We start from the raw sequence: 27,555 nt of genomic DNA, 5'->3' as shown, positions 1-27,555 counted from the left end.
AAGATCAAAACACACAACTGGGAAGAAGATAACAAAGTCAAAGCTCCTACATCCAAAGCCTCCAAGAAAAATATGAATCAGTCCCAGGCCATGGAAGAGCTCAACAAGGATTTTGAGAAGCAAGTAAGAGAAGCAGAGGAAAAACTGGGAAGAGATATGAAAGAAATGCAAGAAAATCATGAAAAACTAGTCAGCAGCCTGCCAAAGGAGACCCAAAAAAATACTGAAGAAAATAACCCCTTAAAAAAATAGCCTAATCCAAATAGCAAAAGAGGTCCAAAAAGCCAATGAGGAGAAGAATGCTTTAAAAAACAGAACTGGTCAAATGCAAAAGTAAGTCCAAAAGCTCAGTGAAGAAAATACTTCCTTAAAAATGAGAATGAAACAATTGCAAGCTAGTGATATTATAAGAAATCAAGATATTGTAAAACAAAACCAAAAGAAGGAAAAAGATAGAAGACAATGTGAGATATATCATTGGAAAAAACAATTGACCTGGAAAATGGATCCAGGAGAGAGAATTTAAAAATGATTGGACTATCTGAAAGCCATGATCAAAAAAAAAGAGCTTAGACATCATCTTTCAAGAAATTATCAAGGAAAACTGCCCTGATATTCTAGAACCAGAGGATAACATAAAAATTGAAAGAATCCACTGAATACCTCCTGAAAGAGATGCCCAAAGGAAAACTCCTAGAAATATTGTAGCCAAATTCCAGAGTTCCCAGGCCAAGGAGGAATATTGCAAGAAGTCAGAAAGAAACAAGTCAAGTAATGTGAAAACACAATCAGGGTAACATGAGATTTAGCAGCTTCTACATTAAGGGACCAGAGAGCTTGGGATAAAATATTCCAGAGAGCAAAGGAAAAAAGATTACAACCAAGAATCACCTATCCAGCAAAACTGAGCATAATCCTTCAGGGGGAAAAATGGAAATTCAGTTAAATAGAGGTCTTTTAAGCATTCTTGATGAAAAGACCAGAGCTGAATAGAAAATTCAACTTTCAAATACAAGACTCAAGAGGAGCATGTAGAAGTAAATAGGAAAGAGAAATCATAAGAGACTTATTAAGGTTGAACTGTTTTTATTCCTACATGAAAAGATGATATTTGTACCTCATGAGACCTTTTTCAGTATTTAGGGTAGTTGGAGTGGGGAAAATATATATATATATATGTATGTATGTGTATATGTATATATGTATATATGTATATGTATATTATATATAGTATTATGTATATATAAGAGAGAGGTATAATGGGATAAATTATCTAATATGAAACAGACAAGAAAAGGTTTTGTTTTTAAGAATTCTTTTTTTAATTTTTATTATTTTTATTTTTAGGCAATTGGGGTTAAGTGACTTGCCCAGGGTCACACAGCTAGTAAGTGCCAAGTGTTTGGTTTGAGGCCAGATTGGAACTCAGATCCTCCTGATTTCAGGACTGGTGCTCTGCCCACTGTGCCACCTAGCTGCCCCTAAGAAAAGGCTTTTACAGTGGAGGGGACATGGGGGAAGGTGAGAGGGAATGAGTGAATCTTATTCTCATAGGATTTGGCTTAAGGAGGGAATAACATACACACTAAATTGGGTATGGAAAGCTATCTTAACCTACAGAAACATAGGGAGGAAAGGGATAAGACAGCTGGGGTGAGGGGAATGATAGAGGAGCGGACAGATTGTGGGAGTGGGTAACTAGAAGCACATTCTTCTGAAGAGGGACACAGTGAAAAGAGAGAGTAGAATAAAAGGGGGGGGGGATGAGATAGGATTAAGGTAAATATACTTAGTTTTCCACAGCATGACTGCTATGGAAGTGTTTTGCATGACTTCACAAGTATAACCTGTATAGAGTTGCTTGCCTTCTCAATGAGGATGGGTGGGGAAAGTGGAAGGGAGAAAAATAGGAACCCAAAATTTTAATAACAAATGTTAAAAAAATTTGTTTTCACATGCAACTGTGAAATAAGACATACAGGCAATGGTGTATAGAAATCTATCCTGCCCTATAGGAAAACAGAAGAAGAAGGGGATAAGAGGGGTGGGAGATAGAAGGGAGGGCAGATTGGAGGAATGAGTTTTCAGAATGCATGATGTCTTGGGGTTCAGAGAGGGATGAGATGGGTAGAAAATTTGGAACTACAATTCTTGTGATTGTGAATGTTGAAAACTATAAATAAATTAGTGAATCTTAAGAAAAAATAAAAAAATAAATGATGAGCAAAATGGTTTCAGAAAAAACTGAGAAGATATATTAAATACTACAAAGTGAACTAAGCAGAACCAGAACACTGTACATAGTAACAATGTATGATGATCAACTGAATGACTTAGGTGTTCTGATCAATATAATGATCCAAGATAATTCTGAAGGAATTATCATGAAAAGTGTTATGTACCACCAGAGAGAGAACTGATAGCATCTGAGTGCAGATTAAAAGCATAATGTTTTCACTTTAAAAAAAGAACTATAACTATAACTATAAACTGTAACTATAAAAAAAGATCTTAACATCACCAATAATCACAGTCATGTGGCTACCTATCTAAAGCCAGACATATTGGAGAATGAAGTCAAATGAGCCTTATGAAACATCACTAACAATAAGGCTAGTGGAAGTAATAGAATTTTAGCTGAGCTATTTAAAACCCTAAAAAATGATGCTGTTAAAATGCTGCACTCCATATGTCATCAAATTTGGAAAACACAGCAATGTCCACTTCTGTAATTGAAAAGATCAGTTTAGGTACCAATCCCAAAGAAGAGCAATGCCAAGGAATGTTCACATTCCCAAACAATAGCACTCATTTCTCTTGCCAGCTGGGCTGTGCTTAAGATTCTGCAAGATAGACTTCAGAAATATGTGAAATGAGAATTACCAGAAGAGCAGGATGATTGTTGAAGAAGCAAAACGACTAGAGACTAAATTGCTGTCATTTTCTGGATTATAAAGAAACCAAGGGAGTTCCAGAAAAAAAATGTCTACTTCTGCTTCATTGACAAAACTGAAAAAGCCTTTGACAATGTGAATCACAACAAAGTGTTGAAAGTCTTCAAAGAAATGAAAATACCAAATCATTTTATGTGATTAATGAGAAACCTGTATGTGAGTCAAGAAGCAATAGCTAGAACTGAACACAAAATAACTGGTGTAGGATTGGGAAAATGTATGACAAGGCTGTATATTACCACCTTAATTATTTACCTTATATGCAGAGAACACCATACAAAATGCAAAATGCCAGGCTAGATGAATCAAAAGCCAGAATTAAGGTTGCTTTGAGAAATATAAAAAAATCTTAGATATGCATATGATATGACTCTGAGAGTAAAAAGTGAATAGAAATTTTTAAAAAATTCTTGATGAGGGTAAAAGAGGAGAGGCAAAAGGTGGTTTGAAGCCCCCACCAAAAAATAACACTAAGATCTTGGCAAATGGTTCCATACTTCCTGGCAAACACTGGGAGAAAAAAGGGAAACAGTGCCAGTGTCATATTGTATATTCTTTTTTAAAAATCAATTTATTTACATTTAGTTTTCTACATTCACTTCCATAAGATTTTGAGTTTTAAATTTTCCCCTCTCACTCACTTTCCCCCACCCAAAGGCATTGTGCAATCTGATACAGGTTCCACATATACATTCCTATTCAACATATTTTCACATTAATTATGTGGTAAAGAAGAATTAGAACCAATGGCAGGAACCATTAGAAAGAAGAAACATACAGAGAGAGAGAGAAAGAAAGTGAGAGAGAGAAATGGAGAGAGAGAGAGAGAAAACAAATAGCATGCTTCAATCCACATTCAGATTCCATAATCCTTTTTCGGAAGGTGGACAGCATTTTCCTTCATGAGACTGAGACTTTTGGAGTTGTTTTCAATTCTTGCATTGTAAAGAACTACATCTATCGAAAATAGTGAATGCACACTATTGCTGTTGCATGTACAATGTTCTCCAGGTTTGGTTCACTTCACTCAGCATCAGTTCATGTAAGTCTTTCCAGATTCCTCTGAAGTCTACCTACTCATCATTTCTTAAGCACAATAATGATCAATTATATTCATATACCACAACTTGTTCAGCGATTCCCCAATTGATGGACATTCTTTCAAATTCCAATTCTTTGACACCACAAATAGAGCTGCTATAAATAGTTTTGTACATGTGAGTCTTTTCCCCATTTTTATGATCTCTTTGACATATAGACCTAAACGTGTCATTGCTGGGTTACCGAGTATGCACATTTTTATGGCCATTTTGGCACAGTTCCAAATTGCTCTCCAAAATGGTTGGATCAGTTCATAACTCCACCAAAAATGGATTAGTGTTCCAATATTCTCACATCATCTCTAACATTTATATTTTCCATTTTTTTCAGGTTGGCCAATGTGACAGGTGTGATGCGATACCTCAGAGGTGTTTTGATTTGCATTTCTCTAATCAATAGTGATTTAGAGCATTTATTCATATGACTGTAATTAGCTTTAATTTCTTCATTTAAAAACTGTCTGTTCATATCCTTTGACCATTTATCATTTGGGGAAAGATTGCATTCATATAAATTTGACTCAGTTGTCTGTATATTTTTGAAATGAGACCATTACCAGAGACAATGGTTATAAAAACTATTTTCCAGCTTTCTGTTTCCCCCCTAATCTTGGTTGCATTGTTTCTTTGTGCAAAAACTTTTCAATTCAGTATAATAAAAATTATCCATTGTGCATTTCACAATGTTCTCTATCTCTTGTTTTGTCATAAATTCTTCTATTCTCCGTAAATCTGATAGGTAAACTATTCCTTGCTCTCCCAGTCTGCTTATAGTATCAGACTTTACCTTGGTATATGGTGTAAGCTGTTGTTCTATCCCCATTTTCTGCCATACTATTTTCTAGCAGTTTTTCTTAAATACTGAGCTGTTCAAAGTTGCAGGTTATAAAATAAACCCACATAAATCATCAGTAATTCTATATATTACCAACAAAGTCCAACAGCAAGAGATAGAAAGCAAAATTCCACTTAAACTTATTGTAGACATTATAAAATATTTAGGAGTCTACCTACCATTACAAAAGCAGGAACTATGTGATCACTATTACAAAACACTTCTCACACAAATAAAGTCAGATCTAAATAATTGGAAAAACATCAGTTGTTCATGGGTAGGCTGAACTAAACTAATATAATAAAAATGACAATTCTATCTCAATTAATTTACTTATTCAGTGCCATACCAATCAAACTACCAAAAATTATTTTACAGAGTTAGAAAAAAATAATAACAAGATTCATTTGGAATAACAAAAGGTACAGAATATCAAGGGAACTAATCAAAAGAAATTCAGAGGAATGTGACCTAGCCATTCCAGATCTTAAATTGTATTATAAAGCATCAATTATCAAAACTGCTTGGTACTGGCTAAGAAATAGAATGGTGGATCAGTGGAATAGGTTAAGTATGCAAGACACAGTAGTCAATGACTATAGTAATCTATTATTTGATAAACCCAAAGACCCCAACTTCTGGGATAAGAATGAACTTTGTGAAAAAAACTGCTGGGAAAACTGAAAAAGAATATGGCAGAAATTAGGCTTAGACCAAAATCTCATACCATATACCAAAAGAAAGTCAAAATGGATTCATGGTTTAGATATAAAGGATGATACTATAAGCAAATTGGGAGAGCAAGGAATAGTTTACCTATCAGATTTGTGGAGAACAGAAGAATTCATGACCAAACAGGAGATAGAGAACATTATGAAAAGCAAAATGGATAACTTTGTTACATTAAATTAAAAAGGTTTTGTACATACAAAGCCAACACAACCAAGATTAGAAGGAAAGTAGAAAATTGGGAAAGAATTTTTATAACCAGTCTCTCTGATAAGGGCTTCATTTCTAAAATGTATAGAGAATTAAGTCAAATTTATAAGAATACAAATTATTCCCCAATTGATTAATGGTCAAAGGATATGAACAGGCAGTTCTCAGATGAAGAAATTAAAACCGTCTATAGTCATATGAAAAAAAATGTTTTAAATCACTATTGATTAAAGAAATGCAAATCAAAGCAATTCTGAGGTGCCACATCACACCTATCAGATTGGCCAATGTGACAAAACAGGAAAATGATAATTGTTGGAGAAGATGTGGGAAAATTGGAATACTAATGCATTGTTGGTGGAGTTGTGAAATGATCCAACCATTTTGGAAAGAAATTTGGAACGATACCCAAATGGCTATAAAAATGTGCATACCCTTTGACCCAGCAAAAGCACTTCTAGGGCTATATCCCAAAGAGATCATACAAATGGGAAAAGGACCCGCATGTACAAAAATATTTATAGCAGCTCTTTTTGTGGTGGCAAGAATTGGAAATTGAAAGGATGTCTGTCAATTGGGGAATGGCAGAACAAGTTGTGGCATATGAATGTAATGGAATACTATTGCGCTATAAGAAATGATGAACAGGCTGACTTCAGAAAAGCCTGGAAAGATGTATGGTCTAATGCTGAGTGAAGTTATTGGAACCAGGAGAACTTGTACACAGTAACAGCCACATTGTGTGATGCCTGATATTGTAGACTTAACCCTTCTCAGCAATACAAGGATCTAAGACATCTTCAAAGGCCTCATGGTGGAAAATGCTATCAATGCCCAAAGGAAAAAAAAAAACAAAACTATGGAATTTGAATGCAGATCGAAGCTTACTATTTGCTATTTTTTTCTTCTGTTTTGTTTTGTTTCCTCTTTCTGGTGGTTCCTCCTATTGGTTTTAATTCTTACTTATGACATCACTTCTATGAAAATATGTTTAATAGGAATGTATATGCATAACCTATATCAGATTGTGTGCTATCTTGGGGGAGGGATGTGGAGGGGAGGGGGAGAAAAATTTAAATCTCAGAAGCTTATGGAAGTGATGGTTGATAATTCAAAATAAATTAATTAAGAAAAATAAAGAGAAAATTACAAGCTAAAAAAAAAAAAAAGCAAGAATAGTGAGCTCTTATCCCAGAAGCTGGAGTCTTTGTGTTTATCAAAAGAGTTAATTACTATAGTCACTGACTATTGCATATTCTGTATCTAACCTATTTCATGGATCCACCACTCTATTTATCAGCCAGGAACAAGTAGTTTTGATGATTCCTGCTTTATAATAACTACAATTCCCTTATCTTTCTTTTCATTCATTCTTTTCATTAATTCTCTTGATATTCTAGTCCATTTGTGCTTCAAGATGAATTTTGTTATTATTTTTTCTAGTTTTATGAGATAATTTTTGTTAGTTTGATTGGCGTGACACTGAATAATTAAATTAATTAAGGTTGAACTGTCATTGTCATTATATTAACTTGATTTATCCACGAGCAACTAAAATTTTTCGATTTATTTAGATCTGACTTTTTTGTGTAAAAATTTTTTTCATTTGTGTAGTTCCTCGATTTGTCATGGCAGGTAAACTTCTAAATATTTTATGTTGTCTACAGTAAATTTAAATGGAATTTATCTATCTCTTGCTGTTGGGCTCTGCTGGTAATACATAGAAATGGTGATGATTTATGTGGGTTTATTTTATATCCTGCAATTTTGCTGAAGTTGATTATTATTTCGAGTCATTTTTTTCCTTGATTCTCTAGGATTCTCTAAGTATACCATCATATCATCTGCAAAGAATGACAGCTTCATTTCTTTATTGATTATTCTAATTCCTTCCATCTCTTTTTCTTCTCTTATTGCTAAAGATAATGCTTCTATACAATATTGAATAACAGTGGTGATAATGAACAATATAGTTTCATCCCTGATCTTATTGGAAATAGTTCTATCTTATCCCCACCAGATTTAATGATTGTTGATGGTTTTCTATAGGTGCTACTTATCATTTTAAGGAAGACTCTATTTATTCCAATGCTCTCTAACATTTTAATAGGAATAGATACTGTATTTTGTCAAAAGTATTTTTTCTGCATCTATTGAACTAATCATATAAGTTCATTTAGCTTTGTTGTTGATATGTTCAATTATGCTGATAGTTTTGCTAATACTGAACTAGCCCTGCATTCCTGGTATATATCCCACCTGGTCATAGTGTATTATTCTCATGATAAGTTGTTGTAATCTTTTTGCTAACATTTTATTTTAATTTTTTGCATCTATATTCATTAGGAAAATTGGTCTACAATTTCTTTCTCTGTTTTGCCTCTTTCCAGTTTAGGTATCAGCAACATATTTGTATCATAAAAAATAAAAATTTGAATCATAAAAAAGAATTTGGTAGGACTCCTTCTTTGCTTATTTTCCAAAATAGTGTATATGGTATTGGAATTAATTGTTCTTTAAAAATTTGATAGAATTCATTTGTAAATCTATTTAACCCAGGAGATTTTTTTTCTTAGGGAGTTCATTGATGGTTTGTTCATTTTTTCTGAAATGTGAATATTTAAGTGTTTTATTCAATTTCTGTTAATCTGGGGGATTTGTGTTTTTTTTGGAAATATTCATCTATTTCTCTAAGACTGTCAGATTTATTGGCATACAGTTGTGCAAACTATCTCTTAATTATTGCTTTAAAATCCCCTTCATGGTGGTGAATTCACAGTTTTCACTTTTTTGTACTTATAATTTGGTTTACTTCTTTCTTCTTTTAAAATCAAATTAACCAAATGATTATCTATTTTAGTTTTTTTCCCTCAAACCAGCTTTTAATTTTATTTCAATAGTTTTACTAGTTCAATAGTTCAATAATTTTGTTAATTTCATATTTATTAATCTCTCCCTTGGTTTTCAGAATTTATAATTTGGTACTTAATTGGGATTTTTAATTTGTCCCTTTTCTAGGATTTTCAGATGCATGTCCAATTCATTGATCTCATCTTTCTCTATTTTATTTATGTAAATATTCCCCTAAGAACTGCCACCTTTTACCTTTACCCACTGTGTATTCCTCTGCTTCAAATGTGTTTCTTGCAAACAATATATTGCAAGATTATGCTTTTTAATTCACTCTGTTATTCACTTCCATTTTATGGAAGAGTTCATCCCATTCATATTCACAGTTATCATTATATCTGCATGTTTCTCTGCATCTTCTTACCTGCTACCCTGTTTATGCTTTTCTCTCTCCTTTCTCTCTTTCCCTCCTCACTAGAGTTTTGCTTTTGACCACTGCCTCCCTCAATTTGTCCTCCCTTCTCTGAGTCCCTTCCCTTTTCTTTCCCTTTTTCCCTCCTACTTCCTCTTGGCTAAGTTAGATTTCTATACCTGACTGTTATTCCATCTTTGTTATTCCCTCTTTGAGCCAAATATGGTGAGAATAAGATTCAAATAAAATTCATCTCCCTCCCTTCTTTCCCCCTACTATAATACATTTTTGTGCCATGTGTGTACATGATGTAATTTTAATAAACTTTTCTGCCTCCTTCTTTCCTTTTCTCCCAGTACAGTCTCTTTTCACCACTTAATTAGATTTTTATCATCACATCAAAGTCAACGTACATCACACTCTTTATCTATATGTATATGAAGGTATTCCCTTTTAATGTTGTAATAAAGACATAGTTCTCAAGAGTTACAGGTATCATCTTCCCATGTAGGGATATAAACCATTTGTCATTATTGAATAGCATTGTTTTTCTTTCCTGTTTACCTTTTTTATTCCTGTATTAATTTTTTTATTTGAAGATCAAATTTTCTGTTGAGCTCTAGTCTTTTCATCAGGAATGTTTGAATATCCCCTATTTTATTGAATGTCCATCTCCTCCCCTGAAAGATTATGCCTAATTTTTCTGGGTAGTTGATCCCTGGTTGTAATCTAAGCTCCTTTGCCTTACGGCACAACCCTCCATATTGCAAGCCCTCCAATCTTTTTAATATGGAAGCTGCAAGGGTCTGTGCAATCTCGACTGTAGTTCCATGATATTTAAATTATTGCTATCTGGCTTTTGCCGTATTTTCTCCTTGACCTGATAATTCTGGCAATTGGCAACAATATTCCTTGCTGTTTTCAATTTCTTATCTCAGGAGGTGATCGGTGGATTCTTTCAATGGCTGTCTTACTCTCTGCTTCTGGGACCTCAGGGCAGATTTTTCTTCCTAAATTCTTGAAAGATACTGTCCAGGTCATTTTTTTTTATCATGGCTTTCTGGTAGACCAATAATTCTTAAGTTTTCTCTCCTGGACCTATTTTCCAGGTCAGTTATTCTTTCAATAGTTTTCTTTCTTTTTTAAAATTTTCTTTCTTTACTTATTTATTTTGGTGAGGCAATTGGGGTTAAATGACTTGCCCAGGATCACAAAGCTAGTAAGTGTCAAGTATCTGGTCTGAGACTGGATTTGAACTCAGCCCTCCTGACTACAGGCCAGTGTTTGATCCACTGTACTACCAGCTGCCTCTATATTTTCTTCTATTTTTTCATTCTTTTGAGTTTGTTTGATTGATTCGTGATGTCTCATAGAGCCATTGGTTTCCACTTGCCCAATTGTAATTTTTGGTTTTGTTTTAAAATTTCTTGATTTCTCACAAAGTCATTAGTTTCCATTTCCTCTATTCTAATTTTTAAGGAAGTATTTTCTTCAGTGACCTTTTGGACTTCCTTTTCCATTTGGCCAATTCTGCTTTTTAAGGCATTCTTCTCCTCATTGGCTTTTTGAATCTCTTTTGCCATTTGAGTTAGGCTATTTTTTAAGGCCAAATTTGAACTCAGGTCCTCCTGACTCCAGGGCCAGTGTTCTATCCACTACGCCACCTAGTTGTCCTTCCCCCATTCTAATTTTTAACAAATTGTTTTCTTCAGTTAGCTCTTGTACCTCTTTTCCATTTGGTTAATTCTACTTTTTAAGGAATTGTTTTCTTCAGTGGACTTTTTTTTTTCCAATTGTATTTTTTAAGGATTTGTTTTCTACAGTCATTTTTTCCCCTTCCTTTTCCATGCTGTTGACTTTCTCTTGCAAACTTTTCATTTCTTTTCCTAATTTTCCTGTCTCCTTCTTATTTGACTTTTAAAATACTTCTTGAGGTCTTGCAAGAAGGCTTTTTGGGCTTGAGACCAGTTCATATTCCCCTTTGAGGTTTCACATGTAGGAATATTGACATTGTTGTTCTCTTCTGAATGTGTGTTTTGATCTTCCCTGTCCCATAGAAAGAATCTATGGTCACTGACCATTTCTGTTTTGTTTTGTTTTTTCCTCATGATGTTTGTCTAATCCCTGGCTTTTAAAGTTGAGCTCTCCTGTTGGAGCACAGGGGGCACTGTCTTGAGATTCCTTGTGCTGGTGACCAGAGACATGATCACTGGCTTTGTGTGTTGGGGACCTAGGTGCTGGCAGCTGGAGGTGGTAGGTGTCTGGCTGCTTATCTGGCATTGAGCTGAGGTCAGAAACACAATCTCTCATGGTGTGTGTGTATGGAGTTGGTGGGGTGGGTTTTTTGGAGGTTGTCTACTAACCTGGGCTGTTCTGAAGTATCAGGAGGTTTGATTTTTGGAGGAGGCCTGCTTACCTGGAGTTGTGCTTTCTGGAGTTGTGCTGAAGCAGAGGCATGTTTGGCTGATGGAGAATGCTTGCCTGCTGGCACTTGTGGTGGTTTTCTGAGATGGAGTCTACTTTTTCCCTGCCTGTGTCAAGGATCTTGGGGTTGTGGAGGTCCTGGTGTTGGTGCTTGCTTGCTCCACCAACCTGGGCCTCAAGATCTCTTGCTGGTTTTCTGAGATTTGGCTTGCCACTGGCTTGCTGGGACACCTCCCATCCTGTACTGTTCCCCTTCCACCAGAGCAAGTGGGGCCTTTCCCTTTTTCCACTTTTCCCCTAAGCCTCCCAGGCCATAAGACTCTGCAATCTGTCTTTCTGCTGCCTCCTGTGGTCCAAGATTTTTCCTGGGGTGACATTTTCTGGGTTTTTAGAGGTCAATAAGGGAGAATGAGTTGACTTACTGCTTACTTTGCCATCTTGACTCCCAGAAGTTATACTGTAGTATTTTGTGTTCTTGGGCTCAAATGCAGATGGTGACTTCAGCCATGAAATTAAAACAATTCATGGCAAGAAAAAACTTTGGCAAATCTGGGTAGCATACTAAAAAGCAAAGAAATCATCTTGCAAACAAATGTCTGTATAGTCAAAACTATGCTTTTTCTAGTAGTAATTTATGTTTGTGAAAGTTGGAAGATAAAGAAAGCTTAGCACTACAGAATACACACTTTGGAATTATTGTACTGGAGAAAATTTTTGAGAATCCTTTGGTCAGCAAGAGAGTCATATCTTTGCTAAAGAAAGCAATTCAGGCTATTCACTGGAAAGTCAAACACAGAGGTTGAAGCTTAAATATTTTTGCCACATAATAAGAATATGGGACTCATTAGAAAAAACAAACAAAAAAAAACCTGATATTGGGAAAGATTGAAGGCAAAAGGAAAAGGATATGGCAGAGGATGAGATGGATAGATAGCATCATGGAAACCATGATCATGAACTTGTGCAGACTGCAAGAGATAGTAGAAGACAGAAGGGCCTGGCATGCTATGGTCCATGGAGTCACTAAAAGTCAGACATGAATGAATGATTCATTCATTCTGTTCACAACAACAAATATTAAAAACTGCAAGTGTATCAAATACAATGTCCAGGACTGAGGATAAAAAACAATGTTAAAGGAGATTCCCTTATAACAGCACTCATCAGAACTCCTGGAGAATTTGAGGCCCTGAAGCAAGATGAAGAGTCTTAATCGCCAACAAGATTACCAAGGAAGGATCTAATTCCCTCAAACATTCACTTCTCCTGCAATATCCTTCCCTTTCCTATCCATCTACATTAACTTAAATACTAAAATGTGTGTACATATGTATATACATGAAGTGCTTTATTTTACCCACTGATATTTTAAGATATTCATGATGTTTAAAACATTAAGAACATTGATCCTTTGATAAATGGTATGACCAGATGAAACAAGTCATTTATTTAGCGGTATGAATCTGATTAGTTAAATGAAAACAAACAAATAAAAAAAAAACCAAACAATTCTCTAGAAACACTCTCAAGTGAATTAGCTTATTATATCAATAGGTCAGTGAGGTACATGTCTTAGAGAGGAAAAGCATAGGCTTAGTGTTTAGGAAATGTGGGTTCATATGAGTACATCATCCTTCCAGGCCTTTGGTTCTTCATTTGCAAAATGAAGGTGTTATATTTGATAATCTCTAAAGTTGTTTCCAAGCTCTAAACATCTGTGGTTCTTGAAATCATATAATTCTGAAAGACCAGTGTCTCGCAGGGCAGAGAATTGAGAGAAAGCAGAGGTGTAGCAAGGGAGAAGGGGAACCTAAAAAAAAATACTGTTTGCTATCAAGTTTGAAGAAATAAAAATCTTCCTAGCTCAAAGCAACAAAAACCTGAAGAGTTAATTAGTTTTATTTTTTCCTTACTAATATAGTCTTTATTCCCTACTAGAATTTTTTGCACCCTTGGTGCACTTAGAACAAATACAAATACAATCAGGTGCTGAGATTATGATTTGTGGTAGTCTGGAGAGTAAAGGTCACGCTACTCAAGAAAGAGTTTAGGAATCCAATTTTAGGAGTTTTCTTTTGGAGGGGAATTAAGAGATTTATGCTAAAGAACTTAATAATTCTAAAGGTAGTTTTCATGTAAATAGTGTGATAGTATTTTTTGTGGTTCCTGTGCCCTCAGAAAGTCTGAACATTATTAAGCCGTATTAAAGTCAAGGAATGTTTGTTAAATGCCTGCTACTTTCTAGACACTGCACTCACTAAGTATTGAAATACAAAGAAATGGAAGGGGGAAAAATCACGGTCCTTGTGTGGAGCTCATGATTTAGTACCATAATCACCTGGTGATTAGCAACTACAAGAGGGTGGCAATGGATTGTAAATACATGTCTTGAAATTATAATAACTTTTGAATTGATGAAATTCTAAAGGCATGCTTCAGATGCATTTTTTATAACTGGTGGGATAAGTTGAATCCTCACAAATATAGTTCAACAAAAGGATAAAGTCATATTGGGAATACCTGGAAAGTTGTTTAAATTTTCACTGTCATCTACACAAAAATCTAATTATAATCTTCTTCAATATCTAGTCTTCAATAACTAATGCACATTTTTCCCTATTAAATTATACCTGCAATGAGGAAAGTAAGTATTTGGGTTTCAAACAATATTGATCATATACTATATAAAACTGATAAAAGTTAATATAAAGTTATGACTTGTTCCATGGCAAAATAGGTTATAGTTCTTACAATGACATAGATTTTTAGAGCTGGAAGAGACCTTATGAAGCTATTCCAAACCTCTCATTAGATAAGTAAAGAGAGGTGATAAGGGACTTAGGGGTACACCATATGTCATTACAGTGCTGCACCCTCAGCTGCCAATGTCATGGCTGAACTCTCATGGTAGCCCTAAGAAAGACAGCCTAATAATTTAATATCCTCAATTGGCTAGCTTCAAAAGTAAATGAGAGTACTGAAATATATTAGACTTTGGTAAATGGACTAAATAGGAAACTAGAACTCTTCAATATGGAAGGAATAATGCAAAAGAGATTTAAATCAATGGATAACTTAGAACCAAAAGAGATGGAAGAGGTTCTCAGATCAATGTGATACAGTACCATGTCAGGAGGAAAAGGTTTAAGAATTCTTCGAGTACTAAACAAAAGGAAGACCTCATTTGCAATAACAACCCTCTTTTCAGAAAATGCACATAATTTTCATTTCTCTCCTTAATTTTTTTCATTTTCATTTTTCTATTTTTAGAGGAAGAAGTCATTAAAATGTATATACTTTTATGCATACTCTTTCTCTCAGTAAAATCTTTGTTTATAAATTAATAATAAATAAATGAAAAATGATGTAACATCTAACCTAGCATTTCTTTTGATTTCTGGGCTCATTTCATTGTCTATCTTCAGTCACCATGTTTCAAATACAGATATTCGTGTATTAGAATTCAACTACATATAATGTTCTGGCCAAATTTTGTTCTTTATCCTCTTTTATTTTTTCCTCTTTGAAACTTTTGATAGCTATTGACCAAGCCTATTATTATTCCAATTAGTATTAGTTGAACCTCATTATCTGGAGTACACAATATTCTATTTGTTTTTTAGACATCCCCAGAGACACTGGTGAACACTGTGGGAAAAGTTTTCTTTCAATCCTTTCTTGTCATCAATTGCCATATTAAGTGAATTTCCCTCTATATTTTCTTATATCATGTAATCATACATGATGTTGGTATGTATATATGTGTGCACATGTGCATATGTGTGCATATATTGATACATGTATGCATATATATATATATGTACATAGGTATATGTGCGCATGTGTGTATATGTATGGGAAATCCCTTCTTTGAATTGATCTGCACCCTCTACTTTGTTGAATTTTAAAGCAAATCTAGAAATATTTTTCCCCAAAATTTATTAGACACAAACATGTTTCTGTTCTTTTCAGCCATTTGGTATTTCTTACGTGCTTATCAACAATGAATGAGAGAAATACAATTATTCTCAGTCTCCTTTTGCATAACTATTCAATACAATGCTTAAATAAATATTGATAATATAGTTATCAACTGCCACAAAGAAGCCCTGTGGTCTAACAGATAGAGTATTGGACTTGGAGTCAGGAAAACCTTGATTCTTCCTCTACTACTGAATAGCTGTTTATTTAATCTCTCTTAGAATCTCTTTCCTAATCTATAAAATGGGGATTAAAACAGTCATAGGTATTACATCACAAAGCTGAAGAAGATACATCAGTTGCTCATGGGTAGGCTGAGCTAATACAATAAAAATGACAATTCTAACTAAGTTAATTTACCTCTTCAGTCCATACCAATCAAACTACCAGAAATTATTTTATAGAGCTAGAAAAAATAATAACAAGATTCATCTGGAATTACAAAAGGTCTAAAATATCAAGGGAACTAATGAAAAGAAATGCTAGGGAAGGTAGCTAGCCATAGTAAATGTTAAATTATATTAGAAAAGCAGCAATCATCAAAACTACTTGGTACTGGCTAAGACATAGAGTGGTGGATCAGTGGAATAGATTAGGTATTGAAGACACAGTAGTCAATGACTATAATAATCTACTGTGTGATAAACCCAAAAACCACACCTCTGGGATAAGAACTTACTATTTGACAAAAACTGCTGGGAAAACTACAAAAGTATGGAAGAAACTAGGCACAGACCAAAATATTACACCATATACCAAAATAAAGTCAAAATGGGTACACGATTTTGATATAAAGGCTGATATTATAAACAAACTGGGAGAGGAAGGAATAGTTTACCTGTCAGATTTATGGAAAAAGGAAGAATTTATGACCAAACAAGAGGTAGAGATCATTATGAGTTGTAAAATGGATTATTTTAATTACATTAAATTGAAAAGTTTTTGCATAAACAAAGCCAATGCCAACAAGATTAGGAGGGAAGCAGAAAAATGAGAAAGAATTTCTTCAAACAGTGTCTCTGATAAAGGCCTCATTTCTAAAATATATAGAGAACTGAGCCAAATTTATAAGAATACAAGTCATTCCCCAATTGATAAATGGTCAAAGGATGTGAACAGGCAACTTTCAGATTGCTCACTATAGTCATATTAAAAAATGATCTAAATCACTATAGATTGAGGCAGCTAGGTGGTCCAGTGGATAGATCACCAGTCCTGGATTCAGGAGGACCTGAGATCAAATCCAGCTTTGGAAACATAACACTTACTAGCTGTGTGACCCTGGGCAAGTCACTTAACCCCATTACCTAGCCAGAAAAATAAATAAATAAATCACTAATTATTAGAGAAATGCAAATCAAAACAACTCTGAAGTTCCACATCACACCTATCAGATTACCTAACATGATAAAACAAGGAAATGATAAATATTTGAGAAGATGTGGGAAAATTGGAACACTAATGCATTGTTGGTGGTGTTGTGAAATGATCAAACCATTTTGGAAGACACAGTAAGCTTCACACAGGAAAAGAAAGCATAAGTCATGATCTACCATTGAAAGTAATACCCACAGTGATGAGAACTTTGATTGCTCAGACGATGACCCAGATCAGAGTATGATGTCAAATCATACATCAGTCAGAAAACAAATATGTCCTTTGCTCAGATGTTCCTTTGAACAGAAGCTTATTACTAACACAAATGTGATACCTAGTATCACTGAAACATCATTTTTGTAATATGACTTTATTCATATAAATATGTATTTATATGTTTAATATTTCTTAACTTTGATGCCATTAAAAAAGCATACATGTCACTAATTTGGAATAAAACTTACTTAACATAAATGAAATGGGAATAGTTCCAATTCAATTCAAGAAATATTTATTAAGTAACACTGCATGCAAAGTGCTGTGCCAGGTGCCAGGAATACAAAGTAGGAAAAAAAAAAGAAAACTAAAATTCCCTGACATCAAGAAACTTATACTTTATTTGGAAGACACAAAGATACACACACACATAAGTGTAACACAGGTAATTTGACTAGAGAGAAAACAAATGAATGAGAGGACAAGGAAAAGCTTCCTGGAGAATGCAGCAACTGAAATAAGTGATCAATGAAGATAAGAATTTTGGCCAGAAGAAATGCAATAGGAGTAAGTACAAGACAGGCCTGGGGATAGCTTATACAAATGTGTAGTCATAGTTTATGCAAATACAGATGCATAAGAAAGATTAACGAACTTGGGAAATGGCTGGAAAGTTCACTATGATTGTCATGAATAAGTTGAGAACAATGCGAAATAATAGAAAGGCAAGTCAAAGTTATTTTCTTTTTGCTGAGTGGAGATGGGGTGAGTGGTGTTAAGTGCTAGGTTGAGTGGTTTGCGTTTTATAGTAGAGGCAATAGGAAACCACTGGGAGTTTTTGAGCAGGGGAGTTAAATAAGTACATTGTTGATTATTGGCAGAGCCAAAATCAGGACCCAGTCTCTTTATTCCAAGTCCAAGGTATTTTCTAAAACTTCACACTGCTTCTCTATCTCTCACACTGTACAAATACACATTTTTTCCACTCCACTATATTGGTCAAAATCAGTGTGATTAGGAATCATATGGTCAAACTTGTTCCTCTAGGAAAATTATGTTTAAAGCTATGTGCAGGATAAATAATAGAAGAAAGAAGAAAGAGGCAGGGAGACCAATTGGGAGTTTATTAAAATAATTTTGCTGAGGGGCAGCTAGATGGTGCAGTGGAGAGAGTACTGGACCTAGAGTCAGTAGGACCTGAGTTCAAATCCATCCTCAGACCAGACACTATACTTAGTAGCTGTGTGATTCTGGGCAAGTCACTTAACCCTTATTGACTCATTAAAAAAAAAAAAGAAGAAGAAAGAAAAAAGAAAAAAGAAAAAAGAAAAAAATAACTTTGCTGAGAAATAATGAAGTCCGTATTTGGGGTCATTATAATATGTGTGGAAACAAAGACATAGACAGGTATGCAATGAAGGATGATTATTCAGGATTTGACAACTGATCAGTCAAGGTAAGTGAACAAAGAAATAAGTAAAAGATAACTACATTTTGAAACTGATATTAGAAGGTGGACACAACAGAAATACAGAAATTTTGTTTTTTTTTAAAGGTAATTGGCATTAAGTGACTTGCCCAGGGTCACACAGTTAGTAAGTGTCAAGTGTTGGTCTGAGGCTGGATTTGAACTCAGGTCTTCCTGACTTCAGGGCTGGTGCTCTATCCACTGTGCCACCTAGCTGCACCTGAAATGCAGAAATTTTGAAGGAAGATTTAATAAGGTATCTATTTTAGATATGCTGAATTTGATATAATAATACAATTTCCAGGAAAAATCATCTTGTAAGCAGTAAGAAATGAAGGTGATTTGGTAGTCATCTGCATACAAATGATTAAACCAATGAATATAAATGAGATCATTATGAGAGGGATCAGAAAAAGAAAAGAAAATGGCAAGATAGACCTTTGGGAGGGTGGGAGAGGGTTGATGATCCAGCAAAGGTCTCTGAAAAGGAATAGATATTTAGAAAGTAAACCAGGAGAGACCAAAAGAAGAGATAATATCTAGGAGTAGAGGGTAGTCAACTGTGTCAAAGAAAATGAAAACTTGAAAGAAGATGAAAACTTAGAAAAAGATATTAGATTTTTCAATTAAGAAAGCTAAATTCAGAAGTAGATAGTGAAGAAGTAAGGCTTACAGTGAAATGCAGGGGGTATAGAAAAGGTGGGGGGCATAAATATAGAATAATATCTTAAGGTGATGGCAGATTCCAGTTTTATTTTGTTTTATGATAGGGAACACAGTGGTGGCTTTTTAGCAAGCCCAAGTGAAGTGGATTACTGGACAAGGAGCCAACTGATAAGAAGACTTTGAAAAAGACACATAGGAGATAATCAATGGAGTAAGTTCCTGGGAATATGAGAGAATGTGAAATTCCTCCTTCTGGCTTGGTGTGCTAGAGGGCATAAAGAAAGAAGAACTAGCACTGGATGGCATATCTTATGGAGAATATTGAGTTTCCAAAAGCACAATAAGATGGAATGATTTGTTGAACTCTGGGCCCACTACCATCCTGTGGCCAGGAAATTTCTTTGAATCTGAATGACTTTCATTGTTTACATCATATAAGCAATCCATATAGTGACTTTTTAAAATATAGTAAAGTATAATTTCCAAGCAACTCTCAAACACTTTCCTCTCATAGAACACTTTTGCCAATAATCCAACCCCCCATACACCCCTACAAACACAAATTCAATCACCTCTCAACTTCAAAATTACGGGAAAAAAAAACAAGAGAAAGTATTGAATATTTGTAATTTGATGAAGTATTTCCATTCTAATGAGGAGGGAGAAGATAAAAGGACTTAGTAAGGCCATGATGTCATCACAAATCATAGAATCAAAAAGTATGGAAGAAGTGACTTTTATTATGTTTCAATGATATTAAAAGAGGAAAGGAAAAGAAGATACATTAGAGAATAATATGAAAGGAATTGAGGGTTATCTCACATAATTTGGGGTAACAAATAGAAATATATACAAAGGAAGAAGGGTTAAGGGACTGAGTACCATTTGTAACTACTTTCATCTAAATTAGTCAAAGGATGATTACACACACATATACACACATAAATATGCATATATACATATCTATGTATTTATATATGTATATGTGTACATATATACACACAGAAAGACTTTGGTCTAGAAGTATATTCGACTAAAAAGGGAAACAGGAGGGAGTAAGTGGGAAGGTAGGTCTAGGAAAGAATTATTAATAAGTAAAGCAAACTTTAAGTTCAAAAGAGGAATCTAGAAAAGACTTTTAAAAGGGGAAAAATAAGAATTAGAACCTGTAAGTGGAGTATGAATGAGAGAAAGACAAGAGAGGCCAGGGGAGGGGAAGCTGTTTGCATCATACAGATGGCATTGATGCTGAGCAAACCACTGTTCCATGTTCCTTTTTTTCTGTATAAACAAAGGGTAGGATGGAAAGAGAAGAAAAATTACAACATTATAGGATGAATAGATAGATAAAGATATGTGTGGATAGATAGATAGATACATACATACATACATACATAAATACATACATATAGACAGACATATATACAAACACCCATATTGTGTGTGTGTGTGTGTGTGTAAATTGAAAGTTTTTGCACAAATCCAATGCACCTAAGATTAGAAGGGAAACAGTTAACAGAAAAATTTTTGTGGTAAGTTTCTCTGATAAAGGTAGCTTACAAAGATATATGAGAAGCTGATTGAAATTGAAAATAATAAGAGCCATTCTCTTAAATGATAAAAGATAAAAGGATATGAATCCATAGTTTTTAAAGAAAGAAATTCAAACCATTTATAGCCATATGAAAAAAAATCTTCCAAATCAATAATAGGTAAATCCAAATTAAAGTAAATCTGAAATTCTACCTAGCATCCATCATATTGACAAAGTACACCAAAATAAAAAGGAATACAATGAAGTAGAAAGGTCATGAGACAACTGATACATATATGATACACAGCTTGTGAAGTTGTGACTTTGTTCAGCAACTCGTTTCTAATCATGACCCAGCAATACCATTACTCGTGGAGATCAAAGAATAGTGTCCTGTTTCTGTAAGCAATATAGATAGATAGATAGATAGATAGATAGATATATTTATCGATCTATATATCTATATCTACATTTATATCTATATCTATATCAATATGGATATATATATATATATATATATATATATATATATATATATCAGCTGTTTTGATAAAGGCAAAAAAAAAGGAAAGGAACTGGAGATGTGCCACTTAAGTGAAGAAGGGCTGAATACATTCTGGTATGTGAATATAGTGGAATGATATTGTCTTGAAAGAAATGAAGAAAGAGATGGTTTTAGAGAAATCAGGGAGGGATCACATGTATTGATTTAGAGTGAGTGAGCAAAACCAAGAAAACAATTTATACTATTTCACCAACATTATTAAAACAATCTTGAGGCACACTTTGATAATATTTTCAAGATGGTGGAGTAAAAGCAGTGACTTGCTTGAACTCTCCTCCCAACCCTTCCAAATACTTATAAAAATGGCTCTAAACAAATTCTAAAGCAACAGAACCCACAAAAAGACAGAGTGAAACAAATTTCCAACCCAAGACAACCTGGACAGTTGATTAGAAAGGTATATCATTCCAGGCTGGGAGAGGAGCTCAGTTTGGTGTGGACATACAGGCCACAGCGAAACTGGAGTAGGCCTCAGAGGACTAAACTGTGGTCAGTTGTGGTGGTTTCCAGACTTCTTAACCCACAAATGGCAAAGACAATATAGAATGTCAGTGGAAAAAGTCTGTTTCTGTGGTGATGAGAGAGAAGCACAGTCCCTGAGCTTAGTCCCGGGGCAGTAGCTGTCTCCTGAGCTTCTGGGTCACAGACTAAGGGGGAATTGAGTGGCTGATCAGAGGAGGACTGCAGGGATCTCTTTGCTGGTGCAGGATTCTCTTGCTTTGGCCATTCTTGGATCTGGGTCACAGTTCTGGTTGGCTGTCCTGGGACAAGGAGTAGCACTAGCATGGTGGAGCGTGTAGTGGCTGTGGAGAGGAAATCCTCCTCACAGTTCCAAGACAGAAAAGAGTGTTTGTGGTCACTCATAGATCAGAGCACAGGCCAGGAAAGGAGTAAACACCTCACCCTTGATCATAGCAGCTTGGAAGAACTGAAAATTTACAGGTCCCTAGAAGTATCTCTGAAAACAGCTGCACAAAACCTCTGAAGCTTGGGACAGTACATTCTCCACACTGGAAGCAGACTCCTACCTTAACAAAGAATTTATAACTCAAGAAAATGGCCAGGATCATGAGCAAGCAGCGCAAAAAGTGTCAGACTATATTATCTTACTTTGGTGACAAAAAAGATCAAAACACACAACCAGAAGAAGACAATAAAACCAAAGCTCCTACCTCCAAATCCTCCAAGAAAAATATGAATTGGTCCCAGGCCATGGAAGAGCTCAAAATGGATTTTGAGAAGCAAGTAAGAGAAGTAGAGGAAAAATGGAGAGTGGTGTTAAAGGAGACCCCAAAAATACTGAAGAAAATAACACCTTAAAAAATAGCCTAACCCAAATGGCAGAAGAGGTGCAAAAAGCCAATGAGGAGAAGAATTTTGCCCTGAAAAGCAAAATTGGCCAAATGGAAAAGAAAGTCCAAAAACTTACTGAAGAAAATACTTCTTTAAAAATTAGAATGGAGCAATTGGACGCTAGTGACAATTTGAGAAATCAAGGCACTGTAATACTAATCCAAAAGAATGGAAAAATAGAAGAGAATGTGAAATATCTCATTGGAAAAACAATTGACCTGGAAAATAGATCCAGGAGAGAGAACTTAAAAATTATTGGATTATCTGAATGCCATGATCCAAAAAAGAGCCTAGATATCATCTTTCAAGTAATTATCAAGGAAAACTGCCTTTATATTTTAGAACCAGAGGGCAAAATTGAAATGGAAAGAATCCACCAATCACCTCCTGAAAGAGATCCCCAAAGGAAAACTCCTAGGAGTATTGTAGCCAAATTCCAGAATTCCTAGGTCAAGGAAAAAATATTGCAAGCAGCCAGAAAGAAACAATTCAAGTATTGTTGGAAACACAATCAGGATAACACAAAATTGAATGACTTCTACATCAAGAGACCAGAAGGCATGGAGTATGATATTCTGGAGGACAAAGGAGATAGGATTACAACAAAGAATCACCTACACAATAAAACTGAGTATAATCCTTCAGGGTAAAAAATGGCCATTCAGTGAAATAGGGGACTTTCAAGTATTCCTGAGGAAAAGACAAGAACTGAATAGAAAATTTAACTTTCAAATACAAGACTCAAGTGAAACATGGAAGACATAAATAGGAAAGAGAAATCATAAGAGACTTATTAAGGTTGAACTATTTATACTTCTGCAGGGAAAGACGATATTTGTAACTAATGAGTACTTTGTCAGTATCAGGGTAGTGGGAGGGAAAAATACATGTATGTATAGATAGATAGATAGAGGGCACAGGGTCAGTTGAAGATGAAGGAGTGATATCTGGAAAATAAAACTAAGGGGTGAGAGAGAATTATACTAGGAGAAGGAAAAAGGGAGAAGTTGAATGGGGTAAATTATCTCATATGAAACAGACAAGAAAAGGCTTTTATTGTGGAGGGGAAATGGGGAAAGGTGAGAGGGAATAAGTGAATCTTATTCTCATGAGATTTGGCTTAAGAAGGGAATAACATACACAATGGGGTATGGAAATCTATCTTACCCTACAGGAAAATAAGGGGGGATTAGGGACAAGAGAGCAGGGGGTTGATAGAGGAGAGGGCAGATTGGGGGAGGAGATAATAAAAAACAAACACTTTTGAGGAGTGACAGGGCCAAAAGAGAGAATAGAATAAATGGGGGGTAGGATAGGATGAAGGGAAATAAACGTAGTTTTTCACAACATGACTACTATGGGAATGTTTTGCATGACTATACATCTATAACCTGTATTGAGATGCTTGCCTTTTCCATGAGAGTGGGTGGGGAGGGAGGAAGGGAGAAATTTTGTAAACTAAAGTTTTAAAAACATATGTTAAAAATTAAAAAAAAATAAATTAAATTAAAATTTTAAAAATCTTGAAAAACTTAAGAATTCTAACCAATTCAATGATCAACCATTATTTCAGAGGTACAAGAATGTTCCCCATCTCCTGAAAAACAGAGTGAGGGAATAATAAACATATTGAACAATGCAATTTTGAATGTGGTATTTGTGGAAACTAATTCTGTTTGGTTATGCTTACTCATCACCCCAAAAATTGTTTTTTTGCTCTTTTTTTCCCAGTGGGAGGGGGAAAATAGGTGATTTAAAATTAAAAATAATAAAATTTAGATTTTAAAAAGGTATTGAAAGGAAATCAAATATTCTTACAATTTAGTTTATCATTGCCATCCTCTCAAAAAAATTATCTCTTGCCTTTCCCCTGATGGAACTCCCTCTCTCTTTCTCTGAAATCATTTGTATGTTAACTTCCATTTTTCACAACCAATCAACCAGTTACCAGGTTCATTTCACTCCTGAAATTTTACTTTAATCCATTAATTTTCTTTCTATTCTCTTTGTATCCCTTGCAGTCTAGTCTCTCCTCACTTTTCACCTGTATTATTGTTAGCAATTACAGATTAATATTGTTTCGTGTAGTATGTCACTTCTCCAATTCATTCATCCATTGCCTGAATCGTCTTTCCAATTTACTACTCTGTATGAGATCTGTCTTTTGAAAGAGGAAAGGGTGGAGCAGAGCCAAGATGGTAGAGTAAAAACAGTGACTTGCTTGAGTTCTCCCCAAAACCACTCCAAATACTTATAAAAATGGCTCTAAACACATTCTAAAGCAGCAGAACCCACAAAAAGACAGAGTGAAACAAATTTAAAACTCAAAAGCTTATGTAAATGAATGTTGAAAACTAAAAATAAATTGATTAATTAAAAAAAAAGATGAGTCTTCCTAACTCATGTTACTATGATAAGAGAAGCAACATGAATAGTTTGTGAAAGGAGTATTTTCATGGATATGCAAATATTATAAATTGCCATTATTATTATGTTTATTGAATTAAAATCAATCCATATTTTCAAAGTAGTAACTACATGCAAAAAAGAGAGATTATTAGGTCCAAACACAATTTTACATGCAGTTTCTAATTAATTATATTTACAATCATACTATATTTCTTGATATTCCAGAATGTCTCTCTTAAGAAAAGTTGTTACTACTTAGAAATGTCAATGGATTTGCGATTCCATTGAAATGTGCCCACCTTCCACTGGTGTAGATTACAACCTACTCATCCTGGGCTATTTTTGACTACATCCTCCAAATAAATGCTCCCCAAATGATGTATCCAATGCATGAAATCCTATTAAAATTAAAAATTAGAACTGATAGGAGGAATCACAAGAAAGAAGAAACAAAATAAAACAAGAAAAAAAAGAGCAAATAGTATGCTTTGATCTGCATTCTAACTCCATAGTAGTTGTTATTGAGTACAACATTTTCCTGGTTCTGTTCACTTTATTCAGCATCAGTCTACACAAGTCTTTCCAGGTTTTTCTGAAGTCTGCTTGCTCATAGCACTTCTAGGGTGATATTCCAAAGAGATCACACAAATGGGAAAAGGACCCACATGTACAAAAATATTCATAGCAGTTATTTTTGTGGTGGCAAATAATTGGAAATTGAGAGGATGCCCATCAATTAGGGAATGGCTGAGCAAGTTGTAGTATATGAATGTGATGGAATACTGTTGTGCTGTAAGAAATGAAGAACAAGCTGACTTCAGAAAAACCTGGAAAGACTTGTATGATCTGATGCTGAATGAAGTGAGCAGAACCAAGAGAACATTGTACAAAATAACAGTCACGTTGTGTGATGACTAATATTGATAAACTTAACCCTTCCTGGCAATACAAAGATCTAAGACATCTCCAGATGCCTTGTGATGGAAAATACTATTCACATCCAAAGAAAGAACTATGGAAGTTGAATTGGTATATTTTTTTCTCTTCTATTGAGCTTTATTTCCTCTTTCTCACGGTTAGTCCTATTGCTTTTAATTTTTACTTACAACATCACTAATGTGAAAATATGTTTAATATGAATGTAAATGTATAGCCTATATCAGATTGTCCACCATCTTGGGGAGGGTGGTGGGGAGGAAGGGGGAGAAAATTTTAAACTCAAAAGCATATGGAAGTGGTTACTAATAAATCAAAATAAATTAATAAAAAAAATAAAGTCTGCACAGCTCATTATTTCTTATAACATGATAGGAAGACTCATCTTTTTGACTTCAAATCTGACCTCAGGCACTGGGCAAGTCACTTAAAACTGTTTGCCTCAGTTTCCTTATCTGCAAAATGAGCTGGAGAAGGAAATGGCAAACCACTCTAGTATCTTAGCCAAGAAAACCCCAAATGGGATCATAGAGAATCAGACATCACTGAAGTGACTGAACCACAATAACAACAAACATACATGCAATTCTTACATTCTAAGATTTTTTTTCTTTTCTTACATGTCAGCAATTATGGAAATTTGCCATTTAGTGCTTGAATCTTTGAGTTTATCTGTAACTTGAGTCTTTAAATTTTAAAAGAAAATTTGCTTTAGAATTAGTAATACTGGTAAAGGATTACCATATTTAGAACTGGTGATATTTTTGAGATACTGTTACCAATTACTTATGTTAATGACAAAGATGAAATAAGGAAAGACATAACAGGATTAAGAACTAAAGAGAAAGAAAAAAAAAACAAGGAAGAACAGCTTAGTGATCTCTTTCAGCATAACTACTTTATTTTATAAATGAGGAACTAAACCCCAGAGATGCGACATGATTTATCCAAGGTCACCCAGGAGCAGATTCAGTATTTGAAACAGATGACCTCTAAGATGCCTCCTATCTTTAAGTCCTATGACCTAAGATTTAGTCCTCTGTAAGGGAACTCTTATTTTGAAGTGTATTATTATTTAAAATTGTTAATTGAATGATGACATTTGTTTTTACCTGTGAAGAGTAAGTGTGACCATCTGAACCACAAACAGGATTGGTGAAAACCATTGGACATTGCTTGCAACTGGATGAAACAGGACCCCTCCACTGTTTGTGATTTAATCCAGCTTCATTCATACTGTTAAAAAAAAAAAAGACTACATTTAGACAAGTATAACAAGGCTACCTGTTATTATATTTTTCCTTTACTGCTATCCAGGACCTTAAAAAGAAAATTAGAAGCATTTGTCCATGTTACCTTATTAGATTTTTTTTTTTGACCAATGCATTGCTGCTCAATTCCATTATGGAGAAATACTTTTAATTATTTAATAATTTAAGATCTCTTTCACCACTAAAATAAAAGGATTATCTATAAAAGGTTTAACTTAAAAATACTCAACTTATTTCCTATACAGAATGCCATCTTAAACACAAA

At 34.5% G+C, this 27,555-nt stretch overlaps 1 protein-coding gene across 5 annotated transcripts in view; it reads right to left on the bottom strand.

The window, feature by feature from the left end:
* SPOCK3 (SPARC (osteonectin), cwcv and kazal like domains proteoglycan 3) overlaps window positions 1-27,555 on the bottom strand; it is a 706,138-nt gene that overhangs the window by 272,651 nt on the left and 405,932 nt on the right. For 4 of the 5 annotated variants that reach the window (XM_027866933.1, XM_027866928.1, XM_027866929.1 and 1 more), the window contains one exon: window positions 27,132-27,255. The exons of the other annotated variant lie outside the window; for it this stretch is intronic. In XM_027866933.1, the coding sequence (XP_027722734.1) occupies window positions 27,132-27,255 (124 nt within the window). The remainder of the gene's footprint in view (window positions 1-27,131; window positions 27,256-27,555) is intronic. 5 annotated transcript variants of the gene reach the window in all.

This window comes from Vombatus ursinus, unplaced genomic scaffold (genome assembly GCF_900497805.2).
Source record: "Vombatus ursinus unplaced genomic scaffold, bare-nosed wombat genome assembly UNPS02014784.1, whole genome shotgun sequence".
Taxonomy (NCBI): Eukaryota; Metazoa; Chordata; class Mammalia; order Diprotodontia; family Vombatidae; genus Vombatus; species Vombatus ursinus.
This window is presented reverse-complemented; position numbering and strand designations above follow the sequence as displayed.